The sequence below is a fragment of the Moschus berezovskii genome, chromosome 7 (assembly GCF_049115385.1).
Source record: "Moschus berezovskii isolate FMDL1 chromosome 7, NW_MosBer_1.0, whole genome shotgun sequence".
NCBI lineage: Eukaryota > Metazoa > Chordata > Mammalia > Artiodactyla > Moschidae > Moschus > Moschus berezovskii.
This window is the reverse complement of record NC_142466.1, coordinates 8,216,701-8,234,780: the sequence shown is the minus strand read 5'-3', so window position 1 is coordinate 8,234,780 and position 18,080 is coordinate 8,216,701. Positions and strand designations below refer to the sequence as shown.

Below are 18,080 nucleotides of genomic sequence, written 5' to 3'. Positions count from 1 at the left end.
AAGTCACCGTGTGCAGTGATTTTGGAGCCCAGGAAAGTAAAATCTATGCCTGTTTCCACTTTTTCCCCTTCTAACTACCAAGAAGTTTGGGGGCCAGATGCCATGATCTTAGTTTTTTGAATGGTGACTTTCAAGCCTACTGCTTCACTGTCCTTTTTCACCCTCATCAAGAGGCTCTTTAGTTCCTCTTCAGTTTCTGTCACTGGAATGGTTTCATCTGTGTATCTGAGGTTGTTGATAGTTCTGACAATCTTGATTCCAGCTTATGTTTTGGCCACTGGTATTTCATGTCATGTACTCTGCATAGAAGTTAAATAAGCAGGGTGATGATATACAACCTTGAGGTACTCCTTTCCTAGCTTTGAACCAGTCTGTTTTTCAATGTCCAGGTGGTGCTAGTGGTAAGCAACCCACCTGCAAATGCAGGGGATATATAAGAGATGCAGTCTTGATCCCTGGATTGGGAGGATCTCCAGGAGAAGGGAATGACAAGCCACTCCAGTATTCTTGCATGGAGAATCTCAAGGACAGAGGAGCCCCGAGGGCTGCAGTCTATAAGGTCACACATAGTCAGGCATGACTGGTGACTTAGCATACAAACATGTTGTTCTATGTCCATTTCCAAGTGTTTCTTCTTGACATGCATGCAGGTTTCTCAGGAGGCAGATAAGGTGGTCTGGTATTCCCATCTCTTTAAGAATTTTCCACACTCTTTTGATCTACACAGTCAATGTGGTTTGCTGTGGGATTTAGTGTAGTCAGTGGAGCAGAAGTAGATGCTTTTCTGGAATTCCCTTGCTTTCTCCAAGATCTAACAAATGCTGTCAATTTGATTTCTGGTTCCTCTGCCTTTCCTAAACCCAGCTTATGCATCTGGAAGTTCTCATTTGCATTAGGTTGTTTAAAGCAGGAACAAGTCCTTTCATTTAATTGTTTCTGCCCATGTTATCAGTCATTATGTATTTAGTTACTAATCAAAATGTAGATGTTAGCTTCATGACGTCATGGAATGTCTTCTCCTTACTCTTCTGTTCACTCTAGTACCTAGCAGGCTTCCCACGTGGCACAGTGTTAAAGAATCCGCCTGCCAAAGCAGGAGATGCAGAAGCAACAAATGCAGGTTCGATCCCTGGGTCAGAAAGATCCCCTGCAGACATCACAGATCTCTTTCTTCACACAAAGAAGAGGCCACGTGAGGACATGGAGAAAAAGCAGCCGTCTTCTTGCCAAGGAGAGAGCTCATCAGAAACCAGCCCTGAGGGCACCTGGATAGCAGACTTCAGCCTCCAGAACTGTAAGAAAATATCTGTTTTCTGAAGTCACCCAGCCTGTATTATTCTGGTATAACAGCCCTAACCGTAACACTATGGAAGGTACTGCTGCTGCTGCTGCTGCTAAGTCACTTCAGTCGTGTCCGACTCTGTGCGACCCCATAGATGGCAGCCCACCAGGCTCCGCCATCCCTGGGATTCTCCAGGCAAGAACACTGGAGTGGGTTGCCATTTCCTTCTCCATGGAAGGTAAACTTGAGTCAATAATACTCTTTTGCTCTTTTTATCATTCTAGTATAATTGAAGGTGGAATTCCACTAATGTCAAGTACCACTCAAACATGTGTTATCAGACTTTTCTTTATCTTCAAACACCACTAACCATAGGTGTCAACAACCCTCAAACCACAATTTTTGGAGAGCATTATTCAAAGGGTGAAGTGTGAGGACTCAGAGAATGTTAAATTTTCTGGGCATAGGCATGCTCCCTTCAGCAAGGCTTTGTTCTAGATGTGACTAACAGGGTGGAGGTCCCTGAGCTAAAAGCATGCTTCCAAATGGTAGGAGGCATCGTGTGTCAGATAAACTGTTGTTTGTGCCAAAGCTGCTGTTGTTCTAGCTGGGTAGAAATAAGTATTACAAATAAAAGGGAGAAACCTTTACAGGACAACAGACAAATCAGTGCTGACTCCTGCTCATTCACAGGGTCAAACATTTTCAAACTGAGGGACCAAAAGCCCTACAACAGGAACCGTAAAACTCACATAGTAATGGTGGAAAACTCACAGCTAGAAGGACTTGTTTTCTCCAGAATAAAAATACTGTAATTTAGCTGAGTAGTCACTGTAGAAAAGGGAGTCAGAAAAGGGTGACCAGGGAAAGGCTAAGGGGAGGGCATGGTTTTCGGCATTCTGTCACAGACAAAGAATCCTTTAATCTAGAACATATACAAAAGTTCCATCAATATGATTTAAATGATCCTGAAATAAATCAGGTAGCTAAAGGAGCAGTTCTGCTGTACATAAATGCTTCAGCATTTATGAGATCTAGGATTCCACTGAGATAGGACATCACACAGCTATAAACCAAACCACCACTGGAATTTAATTTCCACTTATGTAGGACATAGCTGTCCTCCCAGCTAGTTTTCTGATGTCTGTATTGCATCTATATTGTCATAGATGACATATACAGAGATGTATACCCCAAAAAATAATCTAGTAGGGAAGGATACACTCACCAACTTACTTCAGAGAAAACATGATCATAATCATCCAGCAGCTTAAAAACATACTACAGTGTTACACTGGGAGTGTCCCCTTATTTCCCTTTGATCACAGTTTGTTACTTTTTTACCCTAAAAGAAAACTCCATTCTGGTTTCCATGCTAATCATTTTCTTGCTGATTTTCACAATCTGTTTTCTTAAAGGTGTGTCCCTAAAGGCTAAAATGAATGGAATTACACAATATGGATGATTTTGTTGTTGTTTTTTCAGTTCAGTATTACGTTTTAGAGAATCATGCACTTTGTTCTATGCACGTGTGAAAGTATCTTCTGATGGGTCTGAGTGAGTTTTCTGGATCATAAAATAAGAATATCACTGCCTACAGAAAATATAAAATGCCAAACCGTTGACCACAATAGTCAGACTAAGTTACTTACACAGTAGAACTGTAGGTGATCTCTGCTGTACCACTCCTCCTTTCTTTCAGCAATGGTGCTTAGCAGGTAGTAGCATTGCTTCTGGACAAGGCCATGGCACCCCACTCCAGTACTCCCACCTGGAAAATCCCATGAGGGAGGAGCCTGTTGGGCTGCAGTCCATGGGGTTGCTAGGAGATGGACATGACCGAGCAACTGCAGTTTCACTTTTCACTTTCATGCATTGGAGGTGGAAACGACAACCCACTCCAGTGTTCTTGCATGGAGAATCCCAGGGATAGGGGAGCCTGGTGGGCTGCCGACTATGGAGTCACACAGAGTGGGACATGACTGAAGCGACTTAGCAGCAGCAGCAGCTTTGCTTCCTGGATTTAGTTTTCATTTCCTTAATATTGAAACTGAACATCTCTTTTTGACTAATGTAACCAAGCCAAGGCACTGAAAACCACACTTAGCAGTGGGAATTTGCAACAAAGCAAGGGTTTATTGCAGGTACTAAGCAAGGGGGTAGAAAATCAACCTCAGGTCCACACCCCTTGGTACTTGAGATTTTGTTGTTATTTTATGTTGTTTTGTGTTTTGTTTTTTTTTAAGGGGAAGAACAAAGAGACTGAGCTAATAATTATCTTATGACATTTCTTGATCCTGGTGTGTGGAGTGAGAATATCTTTGGTTTATGGTTCTCTGGCTAGGTGGTCCATGGCTGGGAGGTCTGTGAGCTTATTTCGCCCTGGAGAAACAACCTGAGTTTGTATGATAATGGTGTTGTCTATAATAGTGATTTTTACTACTTTAATGATGTTGTTGACAACAATTTTAGCATCTGAGAGGTGACTGAGTGTGCAATGAGCACAGAATTGAGGTTAGAGGGAACCAGAAAGAGAATACAGTTTGGAATAGAGGGATGAATCATAAACTTAAACTCAACAGGGGAACTCAGTTTTAGGGACTTAGTTTCACTAATTAGGTCATAAACATTTCTATTTGGAAATTATCTGTCCTGAAGAGCCTGTGCAAGTCTCTTAAGTGTTTTTCCTTTGGGTAGTTGGTTTGGAGGAGTTCTTCATAAATTATTTCTTTAGATGACATTTGCATGTGTCAGAAATATTTCTTAATCTTGGCTTGACTTTTCTTCACTGGTATCTTTTGATAAATACAAATTCTTATTTTTAATATAGTGTAACTAATCATATTTTCCATTCAGTTCAATTCAGCCACTCAGTAATGTCTGATTCTTTGCAACCCCATGGACTGCAGCAACCAGGCCTCCTGTCCATCACCAACTCCAGGACTTCACTCAAACTCATGTCCATTGAGTTAGTGATGCCACCCAACCACCTCATCCTCTATTGCCTCCTTCTCCTGCCACCTCCAATCTTTCCCAGCATCAAGGTCTTTTCTAGTAAATCAGTTCTTTGCATCAAATAGACAAAGTATTGGGGTTTCACCTTCAGCATCAGTCCTTCATATGAATATTCAGGACTGATTTCCTTTAGGATGGACTGGTTGGATCTTCATGTAGTCCAAAGGACTCTTAAGAGTCTTCTCCAACACCACAGTTCAAAAGCATAAATTCTTCAGTGCTCAGTTTTCTTTATAGTCCAACTCTCACATCCATACATGACTACTGGAAAAACCAGAGCTTTGACTAGATGGGCCTTTGTTGGCAAAGTAATGTCTCTGTTTTTTAACATGCTATCTAGGTTGGTCATAGTTTTCCTTCCAAGGAATAAGTGTCTTTTAATTTAATGGCTGTGGTCATCAAATGCAGTGATTTTAGAGCCCCCACAGTAAAGTCTGTCACTGTTTCCATTGTTTCCCCTTCTATTTGCCATGAAGTGATGGGGCCGGATTCCATGATCTTAGTTTTCTGAATGTTGACTTTATGGTTGGTAAATTTGCATCTGGCTTAAAAAATATTTTCTACTCAAATAGTGAAAATTTTCTCCTATATTTTATTTTAAAAGGCTTTTTAAAAAAAAATATTAGATTTATTTTGTTGTTGCTGTTCAGTCAATTCAGTTGTGTCTGATTCTTTGCGACCCTGTGGACTACAGTGCACCAGGCTTCCCTGTCTTTCACTATCTCCCGAAATTTGGTCAAATTCATGTTCGTTGAGTTGGTGTTGACATCCAACCATTGCCTCTTAAGCTGGCCCCTTCTCCTCCTCCTCTCGATCTTTCCCAGCATCAGAATCTTTTCCAATGAGTCAGCTCTTCACATCAGATAGCCAAAGTATTGGAGGTTCAGCTTTAGTATCAGTTCTTCTAATCAATACTCAGGATTGATTTCTTTTAAGATTGACTGGTTTCATCTCCTTGCAGTCCAAGGGACTCTCAGGAGTCTTTGCCAACATCACAGTTCAAAAGCATCAATTCTTCAGTGCTCAGCTTTCTTTATGATCCATTTCTCACATCTGTGCATGGCTACTGGAAAAAGCATAGTTTTGACTATGCTGACCTTTGTTGGTGAAATAATGTATCTGCTTTTTAATATACTATATAGGTTTGTCATAGCTTTTCTTTCAAAAGCAAGCATAATAATTTAGATCTATATTCATCTGGATTTAAGTTTTTGTGAATGTTGGCGTGAGTCAAGTTTACTTATTTGTTTTTCTCTCATTTCTTTGAGTATAAGGGGTAAGGAGTGTCAAATTATCAAGACAACCTTTGAACAAGTGTCCTGCCTCACTGCTCGGCAGTACTGCCTGTGTTTCTATAATATCTGTGCAGTTGGGACTCTGTTTCATTTCTTCTCTCCTATCAGTCCCAGAGCCAGGGCCCACTGCCTATATTATGCAGGTTTTAAAGTAACTCTCATTATCATTTATAGCCAATTCTCCCTCTTATTCTTCCAGGGTGCTTTGTCTGCTCTTCTCCTTTGTAATTCCATAATTATATTAAAATCAGCATGTCTACTGCCACTCAAAACAAAAATTTTTCTAGTACCATGATTGGCATCGTTGTTCTCGCAGAGATCAGTTCAGTGAGATTTGACATCTCTAAATATTAAGTATTTCAATCCGTGATTATGGTGTATAGTGTATCTTCACATTCATTTCTCTCAATTATAAAAGGTATAGTTTTGCTGTACTTCTGTATGTTATCAGGTTTAGAAATGTAACAGATTTTTCTAAGTAACCATTTTATCTTTCCAATGTTGATGATTACCTTCTTCAGGATTTTGGAGTCTATGTATACAGAGAGATTTGATTGTCACCTTCTCATTAGAACTATAAGAGATGTTTATACCAAAGTTTTGCTTGATTTATGAAATGGATGATTAAGTGTTTCTACTTTATATATTCTCTTGAAATAAGTATAAAGTAGGCAATATATTTTTCTTAGCTGTATAAGATTTGCTAAAGAAAAACAAATACCATATATATTAAGGCATATATATGGAATCTAGAAAGATGGTACTGATGAACCTATTTGCAGGGCAGAAGGGGAAATGCTGAAATAGAAAACAGACTTGTGGACATGGTGGGGGAATGGAGGGAGTAGCATGAAAGGATATACACTACAGTGTGTAAAATAGTCCATGGGAATCTGCTGTATGAGAGAAGGAGCTCAAACCAGGGCTCTGGGAACAGCTAGAGGAGTGGAATGGGGTAGGAGGTGAGAGAGAGGTTCAAGATTGAGGGGACTCATATAAAACTATGGCTGACTTATGCTGATGTATGGCAGAAGTGAACAGAGTATTGTAAAGAAATTACCCTCCAATTAAAAATAAGTTAATTAAAAAAGATTTGCTGGTGAAGCCACGTGAACCCCAAATTAAGGGAAGGCTTGAAACTGTGAAATCTAATATTTTTAACAACTGTAAGGTGTGTAATTTTTCTCTTTTTGCTCTGAATTTTCATAGGGTGTGTTTCTTTAGGCATTTGAGCATTGCCTCTAACTTTTTGAATTTACCACATTAAAATTGTTTATAAATGTCTTTATTTTATCAGTTACATATTTGTAGAAACTATTAATTTCCCATTCTTATCAGTGAGGTTTAATGTTTGTGTGCTTTTTTGTTTCTGCTGTTCAGTTTCATCAAGAATTCATTGAATTTATGTAATCCTTTCAAGAATCAACTTTAGGCTTTGTTGGTCTTCCTTACTACATATTTATTTTTTATTTTATTTATTCTCTTATCTTTTTCATTTTCTTCAGTCCTTTGTCTTTGTGAGTGAATAGGTTTGATCTGATATAAAAGGATTATTCTGAAAGTCTGCCTCATGTCAGATATCTTAACCAGAATCAGGTTTCTCTCACCTATACTTGTGTTGAAATGAGATGTTTACTTTCATTTTGTTTTTTACCTTTTTGTTTTGTATTGGGGTGTAGCTGATTAGCAATGTTGTGATAGTTTCTGATGAACAGTGAAGGGACTCAGCCATACATATGCATGTATCCAGTGTCCCCCAAACCCTCCTCCTATCCAGGCTGCCACATAACATTGAGCAGAGTCCCCTGTGCTATATGTTAGAACCACATTGTTATATGGCAGGAATCATAATATTGTAAAATTAGAATATATATATATACTTTAAGAAAGTAGGGAAAACCACTACACCATTCAGGTATGACCTGAATCAAATCCCTTATGATTATACAGTGGAAATGAGAAATAGTTTTAAGGAACTAGATCTGATAGACAGAGTGCCTGAAGAACTATTGACAGAGGTTCATGACACTGTACTGGAGGCAGGTATCAAGATCACCCCCAAGGAAAAGAAATGCAAAAAAGAAAAATGGTTGTCTGAGGAGGCCTTACACATAGCTGTGAATTGAAGAGAAGTGAAAGGCAAAGGAAAAAAGGAAAGATATACCCATCTGAATGCAGAGTTCAAAAGAATAGCAAGGAGAGAAAAGAAAGCCTTCCTCAGCAATCAGTTCAAAGAAATAGAGGAAAACCTGGAATGTGAAGTCAAGTGGGACTTAGGAAGCATCACTACGAACAAAGGTAGTGAGGTGATGGAATTCCAGTTGAACTATTTCAAATTCTAAAAGAAGACGCAGTTAAAGTGATGCACTCAATATGCCAGGAAATTTGGAAAACTCAGCAGTGGCCATAGGACTGGAAAAGGTCAGTCTTCGTTCCAATCCCAAAGAAAGGCAATGCCAAAGAATGCTCAAACTACCACACAATTGCACTCATCTCACATGCTAGTAAAGTCATGCTCAAAATTCTCCAAGCCAGGCTTCAATAGTAGGTGAATCATGAACTTCCAGGTGCTCAAGCTGGTTTTAGAAAAGGCAAAGGAATCAGAGATCAAATTGCCAACATATGTTGGATCATCAAAAAAGCAAAAGATATCCAGAAAAACATCTATTTTTGCTTTATTGACTATGCCAAAGCCTTTGACTCTGTGGACGACAACAAACTGTGGAAAGTTCTGAAAGAGATGGGAATACCAGACCACCTGACCTGCCTCCTGAGAAATCTGTATGCAGGTCAGGAAGCAACAGTTAGAACTGGGCATGGAACAACAGACTGGTTCCAAATAGGAAAAGGAGTTTTTCCAGGCTGTGTATTGTCACCCTGCTTATTTAACTTATATGCAGAGTACATCATAAGAAATGCTGGGCTGGATGAAGCACAAGCTGGAATCAAGATTGCTGGGAGAAATATCAATAACCTCAGATATGCAGATGAGACCACCCTTATGGCAGAAAGCAAAGAAGAACTAAAGAAACTCTTGATGAAAGTCAAAGAGATGAGTAGAAAAAGTTGACTTAAAACTCAGCATTCAGTAAACTTAGATCACGGCATCTGGTCCCATCACTTCATGGGAAATAGATGGGAAACAGTGGAAACAGTGGCAGACTTTATTTTCTGGAGCTCCAAAATCACTGCAGATGGTGACTGCAGCCATGAAATTAAAAGACACTTGCTCCTTGGAAGAAAAACTGTGACCAACCTAGACAGGATATTAGAAAACAGAGGCATTTTTTGCCAACAGCAGTCCATCTAGTCAAGGCTATGGTTTTTCCAGCAGTCATGAATGGATGTGAGAGTTGGACTATAAAGAAAGTTGAGCATGGTAGAACTGATGCTTTTGAACTATGGTGTTGGAGAAAACTCTTGAGAGTCCCTTGGACTGCAAGGAGATCCAACCAGTCCATCCTAAAGGAAATCAGTCTGCAATATTCATTGCAAGGATTGATGCTGAAATCCAGTATTTTGGCCACCTGATGTGAAGAACTAACTCTTTTAAAAAGACCCTGATTCTGGGAAAGATTGAAGGCAGGAGGAGAAGGGGACGACAGAGGATGAGATGGTTGGATGGCATCACTGATTCAATGGACATGAGTTTGAGTAAACTCTGGGAGTTGGCGATGGACAGGGAGGCCTGTCATGCTGCCATCCATGGGGTTGCAAAGATTCGGACAAGACTGAAGCACTGAACTGAGTGATACACTTAACTATCTTCATTTTTGAAGATTTTTTTACTGTGTTGGATAATCTAACTTGGCCGTTGTTTCATTAGTTTCCTTTTTATTTTAATGCTAAGAAATCAGCATTCACTATTGCTGTTGCCCCTCTGAATGCACTTCTCTCATTTCTCTGCCCCTCCTGGGAATTTCTCTGTGTTTCAGTCTTGCTGCACTGTTCCCATCAGTGGCCTCCTTCTCTCTTCCTTTCTTGGAGCTCCAAGAAGCAAGCAGATGACTTTCCTAGTCTGGAAAACTCTCAGACACCACGTCTTCAAGCACAGCTTCTCTCTCCTCTTCCTGTAGTATGTGACTCGATGTTTGTGGTCCTTTCTGCCCTGTGCCACGTGCCCTGGTTTCCACTCCCCTCCCGTTATCTCTGTAATTTCATGTGGGTGTTTTCTACTGAAAATAATAAACCCTTCAGTCATTGTGGTAGAAGTGAGCCCCACCTGTAGCCAAAGGTCCATGCCTTGACCCTTGGAACCTGTGAGTACTTTGCATGATGTGACAAGTGTGTTTTGCAGATGGAAGTAAAGTCACAGATCTTAACATAAGGAGTTTATCCTGGATTATCTGATGGGCCATCTCATCACTCAAGCTCTTCAAAGCAGAAAACTTTCTCTGGCTCACAGCGGAGGGATTAGACAGAGAGAGAAGCTGCTACAGAGGAAGTTGAGGGATTTGAAATATGTAAAGGATTTGACCTGCTGTTGCTGGCTGGGAAAAGTGGGGTTTGACATGAACCAGACAGAGGACCCAGATAGCTCAGCACAGAATCCCTCTGATAGCAGCAAGGGCTGGGGTTCTCAGTCCTGCAACCCCAAGGCTTCGAATCTGACCAACAGCTGCGGGGAGCGGTGCGTCTCGGATGCCTGCCCTGGGAGCAGTCCTTGTTTCAAGGAGCCTGTAAAGGCAATTGCCCCCTGTCCCGCCACCCCTTTGACCATGTTGGATAAACATTAACCGTGGGCTAAGGCGGATGGAGGCAGGTGAGAAGGGTCACGGTAGCTTAGTTTAAGAGAAAAACAAATTTGTTATTACCTTGCCTCTGACAGCCTGAGGGAAAAAGTCATTGTGTAAAAGAACAATTCTTTCTGTAACCATGGGGATATACATTCCTGATGTCCTGACTAAGATCTTGTTTGTCCTTGCATATATAAGGAGCACTCTATACAATAAAGTATTGCTGTTATACACTGCAATCCTCTCGACCCCATCTTTTCTCTCTCCCCTTTTTTCTAAGCCGACAGACGCCGATTCGTGTCGAACGTTGAATCGTCCGTGCAGGCACGGGCAGTTGGCGCCCAACGTGGGGCCCGAAGACGGACGACTGTTGGCCGCTACCCGGACCACGTGAGTCTTGCTTTATAGAATTACAAGTTTGAGGTTACAAGTTTGAGGGGTAGGAAGGTTTATTGTCGAGAGTATAAACTATGGGACAAAATAATAGCCGGCAATTCTTTGTGCATATGCTACAAATCATGTTGAAAGACAGAGGCATTCGTGTTTCTACTCCACGGCTGAATGCGTTTCTGGCATTTGTAGAAGAAGTATGTCCCTGGTTTCCTAAAGAGGGGACAGTTAATTTAGAAACCTGGAAAAAGGTGGGAAAGCAAATTCAGGCACATTACACTTTGCACGGGCCTGGAAAAATGCCTGTGGATACTTTTTCTCTGTGGTCCTTAATCCGGGACTGCCTGGACCTAGACAATGGCGAGGAGTCGAGGCTTAAAGATAAGATACAGGATGATCCTCCTCCTCCAGAATCTAGTATTCCGCCATTGCAGGAAAGTCCCCTCGATCCTGAGGATACAGAGACTTTAGAAGAAGCAGCTGCTAAATATCATCAGGAGGATTGGGAGCTGCTTATGACTGATGCAGCAGGGGAAGAGAAAGGGAAAACCTGTATCCAGGAACTAGAATGTTTAATGAAGCAGCTACTGTCTACCATTAAAGATAATGTGGATACTCCTCCTCTTAATAATTCTGCTGCCGCTCCTTTGTCAGGGCCAGAAAAGCCTATTTCTTCTTCTGCGCCTCCAGCGTATGCTTCTTTTCTATCCCCCCTCCAGCAAGCACTTAAACAAGCTCAGCAAGAGGGCGAAGTTCTTGCTGGCTATCCCAAAGCATTTCCTGTTTTTGAAAATGCTAACCAACGCTATTATGAGCCATTACCATTTAAACAATTGAAGGAATTAAAGGTAGCCTGTGCCCAGTATGGTCCCACAGCACCTTTTACGCAAGCCATGGTAGAAAATTTAGGGGGCCAAAATTTACCCCCTAGTGATTGGAAGCAAATCGCCCGCGCTTGTCTCACGGGTGGCGATTATCTATTATGGAAATCAGAATTCGCAGAACAATGCGGAGTTATAGCTGAAACAAATCAGAGACAAGGGCTTCCCACTACTTATGAAATGTTAATTGGAGAGGGCCCTTATCTAAATACTAATGCTCAATTAAATTACCATCCTGGGGCTTATGCCCAAATATCCAATGCTGCTCGTCAAGCTTGGAGAAAATTGCCCTGTTCGGCCAACAAAACAGAGGATCTTTCAAAAATTCGGCAGGGGCCAGATGAGCCATATCAAGACTTTGTTGCTCGATTATTAGAAGCGGTAGGAAAATTGATGGCCGATGAACAAGCAGGCATGGTGCTAACCAAGCAATTGGCTTATGAAAATGCCAACTCCGCCTGCCAAGCAGCCCTCCGACCCTACCGAAAAAAGGGGGTACTTTCTGATTACATTCGTATCTGTGCTGACATTGGGCCCTCATATATGCAGGGTATTACATTGGCTGCTGCCCTGCAGGGAAAAAGTATCAAAGAAGTTCTATACCAACAACAAATGAAAAATAAGAGGCGTCCCATCGCCTCTGGCAATGCAGGGTGCTTTGTGTGCGGCCAGCCCGGGCATCGGGCTGCCTTTTGTCCGCAGCGGGGTAATACCAATAATATCCGGACCCCCAATGTGTGCCCTCGGTGCAAAAAAGGAAAGCATTGGGTAAAAGATTGCAAATCTAAAACAGATGTGCAAGGCAATCCTCTCCCTCCCATGTCGGGAAACTGGGTGAGGGGCCAGCCCCAGGCCCCGAACCAATGTTATGGGGCCATGACGACCGAGCAGAGAGAAAATCATCAGGTGTCACCAGCCTCCTCCGTGCCACCACCGGGAGTGCCGGCCTGGACCTCTGTGCCTCCACCCACACAGTATTAACCCCAGATATGGGTATGCAAGCCCTGCCTACCGGTGTCCATGGTCCATTACCTCACGGCACCGTGGGGCTGCTGCTTGGTCGTAGCAGCACTACTATGGCAGGGTTAATGGTGGCCCCCGGAGTGATTGATGCAGATTTTGAGGGCGAAATTAAGATCATGGCACATTCGCCTCGCACTATTACCACTATTCCTGCAGGAAAAAGAATTGCCCAACTAATTTTACTCCCTATTGTTCCCGCGGGAAAAGCTCATCGTGTCACTCGCGGCACTGCTGGTTTTGGTTCCTCTGATGCTTATTGGCTCAAATCAATTGAAAACTCTCGTCCAGAATTAATGTTAAAAATTAATGGTAAACGTTTTGTAGGAATTCTTGATACTGGAGCTGATGTCTCTGTAATTGCTGAAAAACACTGGCCAAAAAACTGGGCAAAACATGCGGCTATTTCAACTTTGCAAGGTATAGGACAAGCTAATAACCCTGAACAAAGTTCTGAATTGTTACACTGGGAAGATGGTGAAGGCCACCAAGGCGAAATGCGTCCCTATGTTCTCCCTAACATTCCTGTTAATTTATGGGGACGCGATGTGATGACATCCATGGGAGTGTACCTCTATAGTCCCAGCCCTCAGGTTGCGGCTCAGCTTTTTGATCAAGGGTTGCTTCCCTTTTCGGGGCTTGGAAAGCACGGCCAAGGAATGCCGCAACCTCTTTTATTGCGTTCCAATAATGACAGAAAAGGATTGGGCCATTTTTAATAGGGGCCATTGATCATCCCGCAACCCACGCTGATCCAATAACTTGGAAGTCTCCTGACCCTGTGTGGGTGGATCAGTGGCCCCTGTCAGCCGAGAAAATTGCAGCTGCCCAGCTTCTGGTGCGGGAACAGTTAGCGCTGGGTCATATTGAACCTTCTAATTCGCCCTGGAATTCTCCCATTTTTGTCATCAAAAAGAAATCTGGCAAATGGCGTTTACTTCAAGACCTACGAAGGGTTAACAGCACTATGGAACTGATGGGAGCCTTGCAGCCAGGGTTGCCTTCTCCCATGGCCATTCCACGTAATGCCCACCTCATAATCATAGATTTAAAGGATTGTTTTTACACTATCCCCCTTGCTCCTCAGGATTGTCCTCGCTTTGCCTTCAGTGTACCCTCTACTAACTTTGCTCAGCCGATGGCTCGATATCACTGGAAAGTACTGCCGCAGGGCATGGCTAATAGCCCAACACTTTGTCAAAAATTCGTTGCTGCTGCTCTTTCTACCACACGAACTTCTTTCCCTGATGTATATATATTGCACTATATGGATGATATTCTTCTTGCCCACAGCAATGAGACCAAGTTGCTTGCTGCATACGGTTCCCTTGAAGTCTCCCTCACTAACGCTGGACTCTGTATTGCTAAGGAAAAGGTACAAACTTTTCCCCCCTTTTCTTATCTAGGATTTCGCCTGGAGCGTACCGGTTTCTATACCCAACCTGTTAAGCTGTCTAGAGATAATTTAGTTACTCTTAATGATTTTCAAAAGCTTCTTGGCGACATCAATTGGCTCCGTCCTCAGCTGCGCTTAACAACAGGACAATTACAACCCTTATTTAACATTCTTAAAGGCGATCCTCATCCTTCTTCCCCTAGGACCTTGACACCGGAAGGGGAACAGGCACTCCAGCTGGTAGAGACTGCTATTTCCCAACAACAATCTGGGTATTGTGATTATCAGAAACCCTGGGGACTATATGTCTTGCCCTCTTCTCACTCTCCTACTGGAGTTCTTTTCCAGGAAAACCCCCTGCGCTGGATTCATCTTCCATCATCTCCTTCTCGTGTTTTGACACCCTATCATGTCCTTGTTTCCAAAATTATTGCCAGAGGCCGAACGGACTCTGTCCTGTATCTCGGGCAAGAGCCTTCCTTTATTTGTGTTCCGTTTTCCTGTGAACAACAGTCCTGGCTCTTTCAGTTCTCTGACGACTGGGGGTTAGCGCTCGCCAATTATCCTGGGCAAATTATTCAACATTATCCCCCTAACAAATTGCTACAATTTGCATGTACTCATTCATTTTTGTTTCCTAAGGTTGTTCACCAGAAACCCCTTCCTGATGGAATTACTGTTTTTACAGATGGCTCTTCAAATGGCGTCGCCGGACTTGTTATTGATGGGATCCCATATTCCTGTCAAACTTCTTATCAATCAGCACAGGAAGTTGAACTCTTTGCCGTTCTCCGTGCTCTGCAACAAGTTCCTCACAGCCTTAATCTTTATTCTGACAGTCATTATGTAGTTCGTGCTCTCACGGTCCTTGAGACAGTGCCTTTTATAGGAGCTGTTAAATCTTCTATCTATGCTTTATTCTCTCATATTCAGCGACTTCTTCAAGCCCGGACGTCACCATGTTTCTTCGGTCACATTCGAGCGCACACTAACCTGCCTGGACCATTAACTTCTGGTAACGCTCTCGCAGATCACGCCACACACAGCATTTATTCTCTTACCCCCATTTCTGCTGCACAAGCTTCTCATGCCCTTCATCATCAAAATAGCCATTCTTTACGTCTACAATTTGGTATTAGCCGAGAAGCTGCCCGGCAAATAGTTAAAACTTGCCCTACCTGTCCGCAATTCTTTGTGGTTCCTTCCTATGGTGTTAATCCTCGCGGGCTACTGCCCAACGCACTGTGGCAAATGGATGTCACCCACATTCCCTCTTTTGGAAAACTCAAATATGTGCATGTGACTGTTGATACTTTTTCTGGCTTCCTTTTAGCCTCCCTCCAATCTGGGGAAGCTAGCCGTCACTGCATTCAGCATTGCCTGCGTTGTTTTGCTACTATGGGGATGCCCCGCTGTTTAAAAACTGATAATGGTCCTGGATATACTGGTAAAGCTTTCCAAAGTTTCTGCAGTCGTTTTGGCATCGCACACAAAACCGGTATCCCTTACAACCCCCAGGGACAAGGTATTGTTGAACGTGCCCATCAAACGTTGAAACATCAACTAAATAAATTAAAAAGGGGGACAGTGTATGGAGATACCCCTACTAACCTTCTTTATCACGCCCTATTCGTTCTGAATTTTCTGACTCTGGACCGCGATGGACGCTCTGCAGCTCAGCGATTTTGGCATCATGATGCGACAAAGGCGCGTCCTCTGGTGAAATGGAAGGATCCATTGGATGGCAAATGGTATGGCCCCGATCCTGTGTTAATCTGGGGAAGGGGTCATGTTTGTGTTTTTCCGCAGGATGCCGAAACACCGCGCTGGCTTCCGGAAAGGCTGGTACGCACGGCGGAGGCGATCCCTGACTGCCCAGATGCAGCGCTTGACCCTGAGGGAGACTGCCCCGTTGCCGACCAGTCAGCAGCTGAGAACACTGCTGCATGAGGCTCGCATAAACGCCGCTGAATCGTCCTCGTCTTCTCCAACTGCAATTCTTATATCGTTGCTACTCCTTTTAAATCAGATAGGCTTTGCCACTGCAGACAAATCCTCTGCTTGCCCAGCATTCGGGCCAGGGGTTTATCTCCTTGCTCTGACTGTATCTAGCTTGCTTTTTTCTTCTGAGGGAAATGTCTTCCTGTCATGGGCTCATTCTTATGCTGACTTTCACAACAGCTCCGCCTGCTGGGTTTGTACTGCTATGCCTTTGTCTGTAGTCGATGGGTTTCCTTGGTGGGTATCACCTGTACAACAAATGCATTTTCCTGCAGTCTGTGACTTTTTAATCCAGTATAAGCAATCTCACAGAAGTCTCCTTAATTTAAATGTCTCTGCCCTTCCTGAGTGTAACGACAGGGGTAATCAGAAGGCGAGCTCCTTGCTACAGTTCAACGTTAATGTGAGTTATAAGGCTGTTGAAGATGCATACCGCACTTATTCTAATACCAGCAAAAATAAGACTCGTCCAAGTCGGTTTTTTGGAGAGTATTATCAGATCTGGGATGAGTACTTTTGGATGACTCCGGAGAAAGGACAGTTGCTGAGACAAGCCGACATTTGCTGGGAACAACGAGAACATCAACCCCATTTTGGGGGAAAAGACTTTGAAAAAAATCTGTTGAAGCATGTGGGCATTACCCCTATTTCTATGTGTACTCGGGTGATTGATGTAACCTTCCATTGTGATGTTCACCCCCTCTGGCCGGGATCCGATTGGGAAAACAGTCCCGGTATAAGATGGGTGGCTCCTAACGGGACAAAATGGATTTGTGGCTCTAATATTTGGCCCTGGCTTCCCCTTGGTTGGGTGGGACGTTGTAGTCTTGGATTTGTGTTTGCTCCTGGCCGAATCACTCGCTCTACTATGAAAAACCCCGCTAATCTTCCTCTTTTGAAAGCTCGTTGGTCTCGATCGGTTTTTCACTGGTATGATTATTTAACTGCTGTTTTTGTTCCTTCCCTTGGTAATGCTGATATCATGGCACATGTAGATGCCCTAACAAATTTCACACAGCAAGCCCTCCTAGATGCAAAAAGAGCTATAGAAGCATTAAATGAAGAACAAAAGCAAATGCGTAAAGCTGTTCTGCAAAACCGCATGGCGTTAGACATCCTCACCGCCGCTCAGGGAGGGACCTGTGCTGTTATAAAAGTAGAGTGCTGTGTTTATATTCCTGATTTGTCTTCCAATGTTTCCGATGCCGTTAATGATATGAAAGAGCAAGTGGAGGCTATGCAAGACTCCTCTGTGCCATTCTTGGAACAAGTCAAATCATGGTTTCATACAGATTGGTGGAAAACTTTACTTGTGATTCTGCTTGTAGTTGTATGTGTGCTCTGTTGTGGTCCTTGTATTGTACAATGCTTATCCAATTTTATCACTCGCCAGCTCATGGCATTCACTCGTATTATAAGGAATGGTTAACTCTTCTCTTACTGCCGCCCTGCTTCCTGACGCCTCTTTTTGACTGCCCTCACCTAATAGATCTTTATCCAACATTAAAGAAATAAAAAGGGGGAGCTGCGGGGAGCGGTGCGTCTCGGATGCCTGCCCTGGGAGCAGTCCTTGTTTCAAGGAGCCTGTAAAGGCAATTGCCCCCTGTCCCGCCACCCCTTTGACCATGTTGGATAAACATTAACCGTGGGCTAAGGCAGATGGAGGCAGGTGAGAAGGGTCACGGTAGCTTAGTTTAAGAGAAAAACAAATTTGTTATTACCTTGCCTCTGACAGCCTGAGGGAAAAAGTCATTGTGTAAAAGAACAATTCTTTCTGTAACCATGGGGATATACATTCCTGATGTCCTGACTAAGATCTTGTTTGTCCTTGCATATATAAGGAGCACTCTATACAATAAAGTATTGCTGTTATACACTGCAATCCTCTCGACCCCATCTTTTCTCTCTCCCCTTTTTTCTAAGCCGACAGACGCCGATTCGTGTCGAACGTTGAATCGTCCGTGCAGGCACGGGCAAACAGCCTGAAGGAGTTTGGAGGTGAGGTCAACATCCCCAGAGCTTTCATAAGAGAACACAGCCCAGCCCCAGCTTGACTTTGGTCTT

General features: G+C 43.1%; 1 protein-coding gene across 1 annotated transcript; it reads left to right on the top strand.

Moving 5' to 3' along the window:
* The first annotated feature begins 10,231 nt into the window (after positions 1-10,231).
* Positions 10,232-17,861, top strand: LOC129563340 (endogenous retrovirus group PABLB member 1 Env polyprotein-like). Its single transcript, XM_088837642.1, has 2 exons — positions 10,232-10,718; positions 15,825-17,861. Exons 1-2 carry the CDS (start codon positions 10,468-10,470, stop codon positions 17,443-17,445), a joined length of 1,872 nt encoding a protein of 623 aa, XP_088693768.1. The 5' UTR covers positions 10,232-10,467; the 3' UTR covers positions 17,446-17,861.
* Positions 17,862-18,080: the final 219 nt, after the last annotated feature.

Coding starts and splice junctions, on each gene's coding strand:
- LOC129563340 (XM_088837642.1), top strand. CDS start 10,468: ATGGGGATATACATTCCTGATGTCCTGACTAAGATCTTGTTTGTCCTT. Junction 10,719..15,824: donor TTGGCCGCTACCCGGACCAC/GTGAGTCTTGCT, acceptor GTTTTTCCGCAG/GATGCCGAAACACCGCGCTG.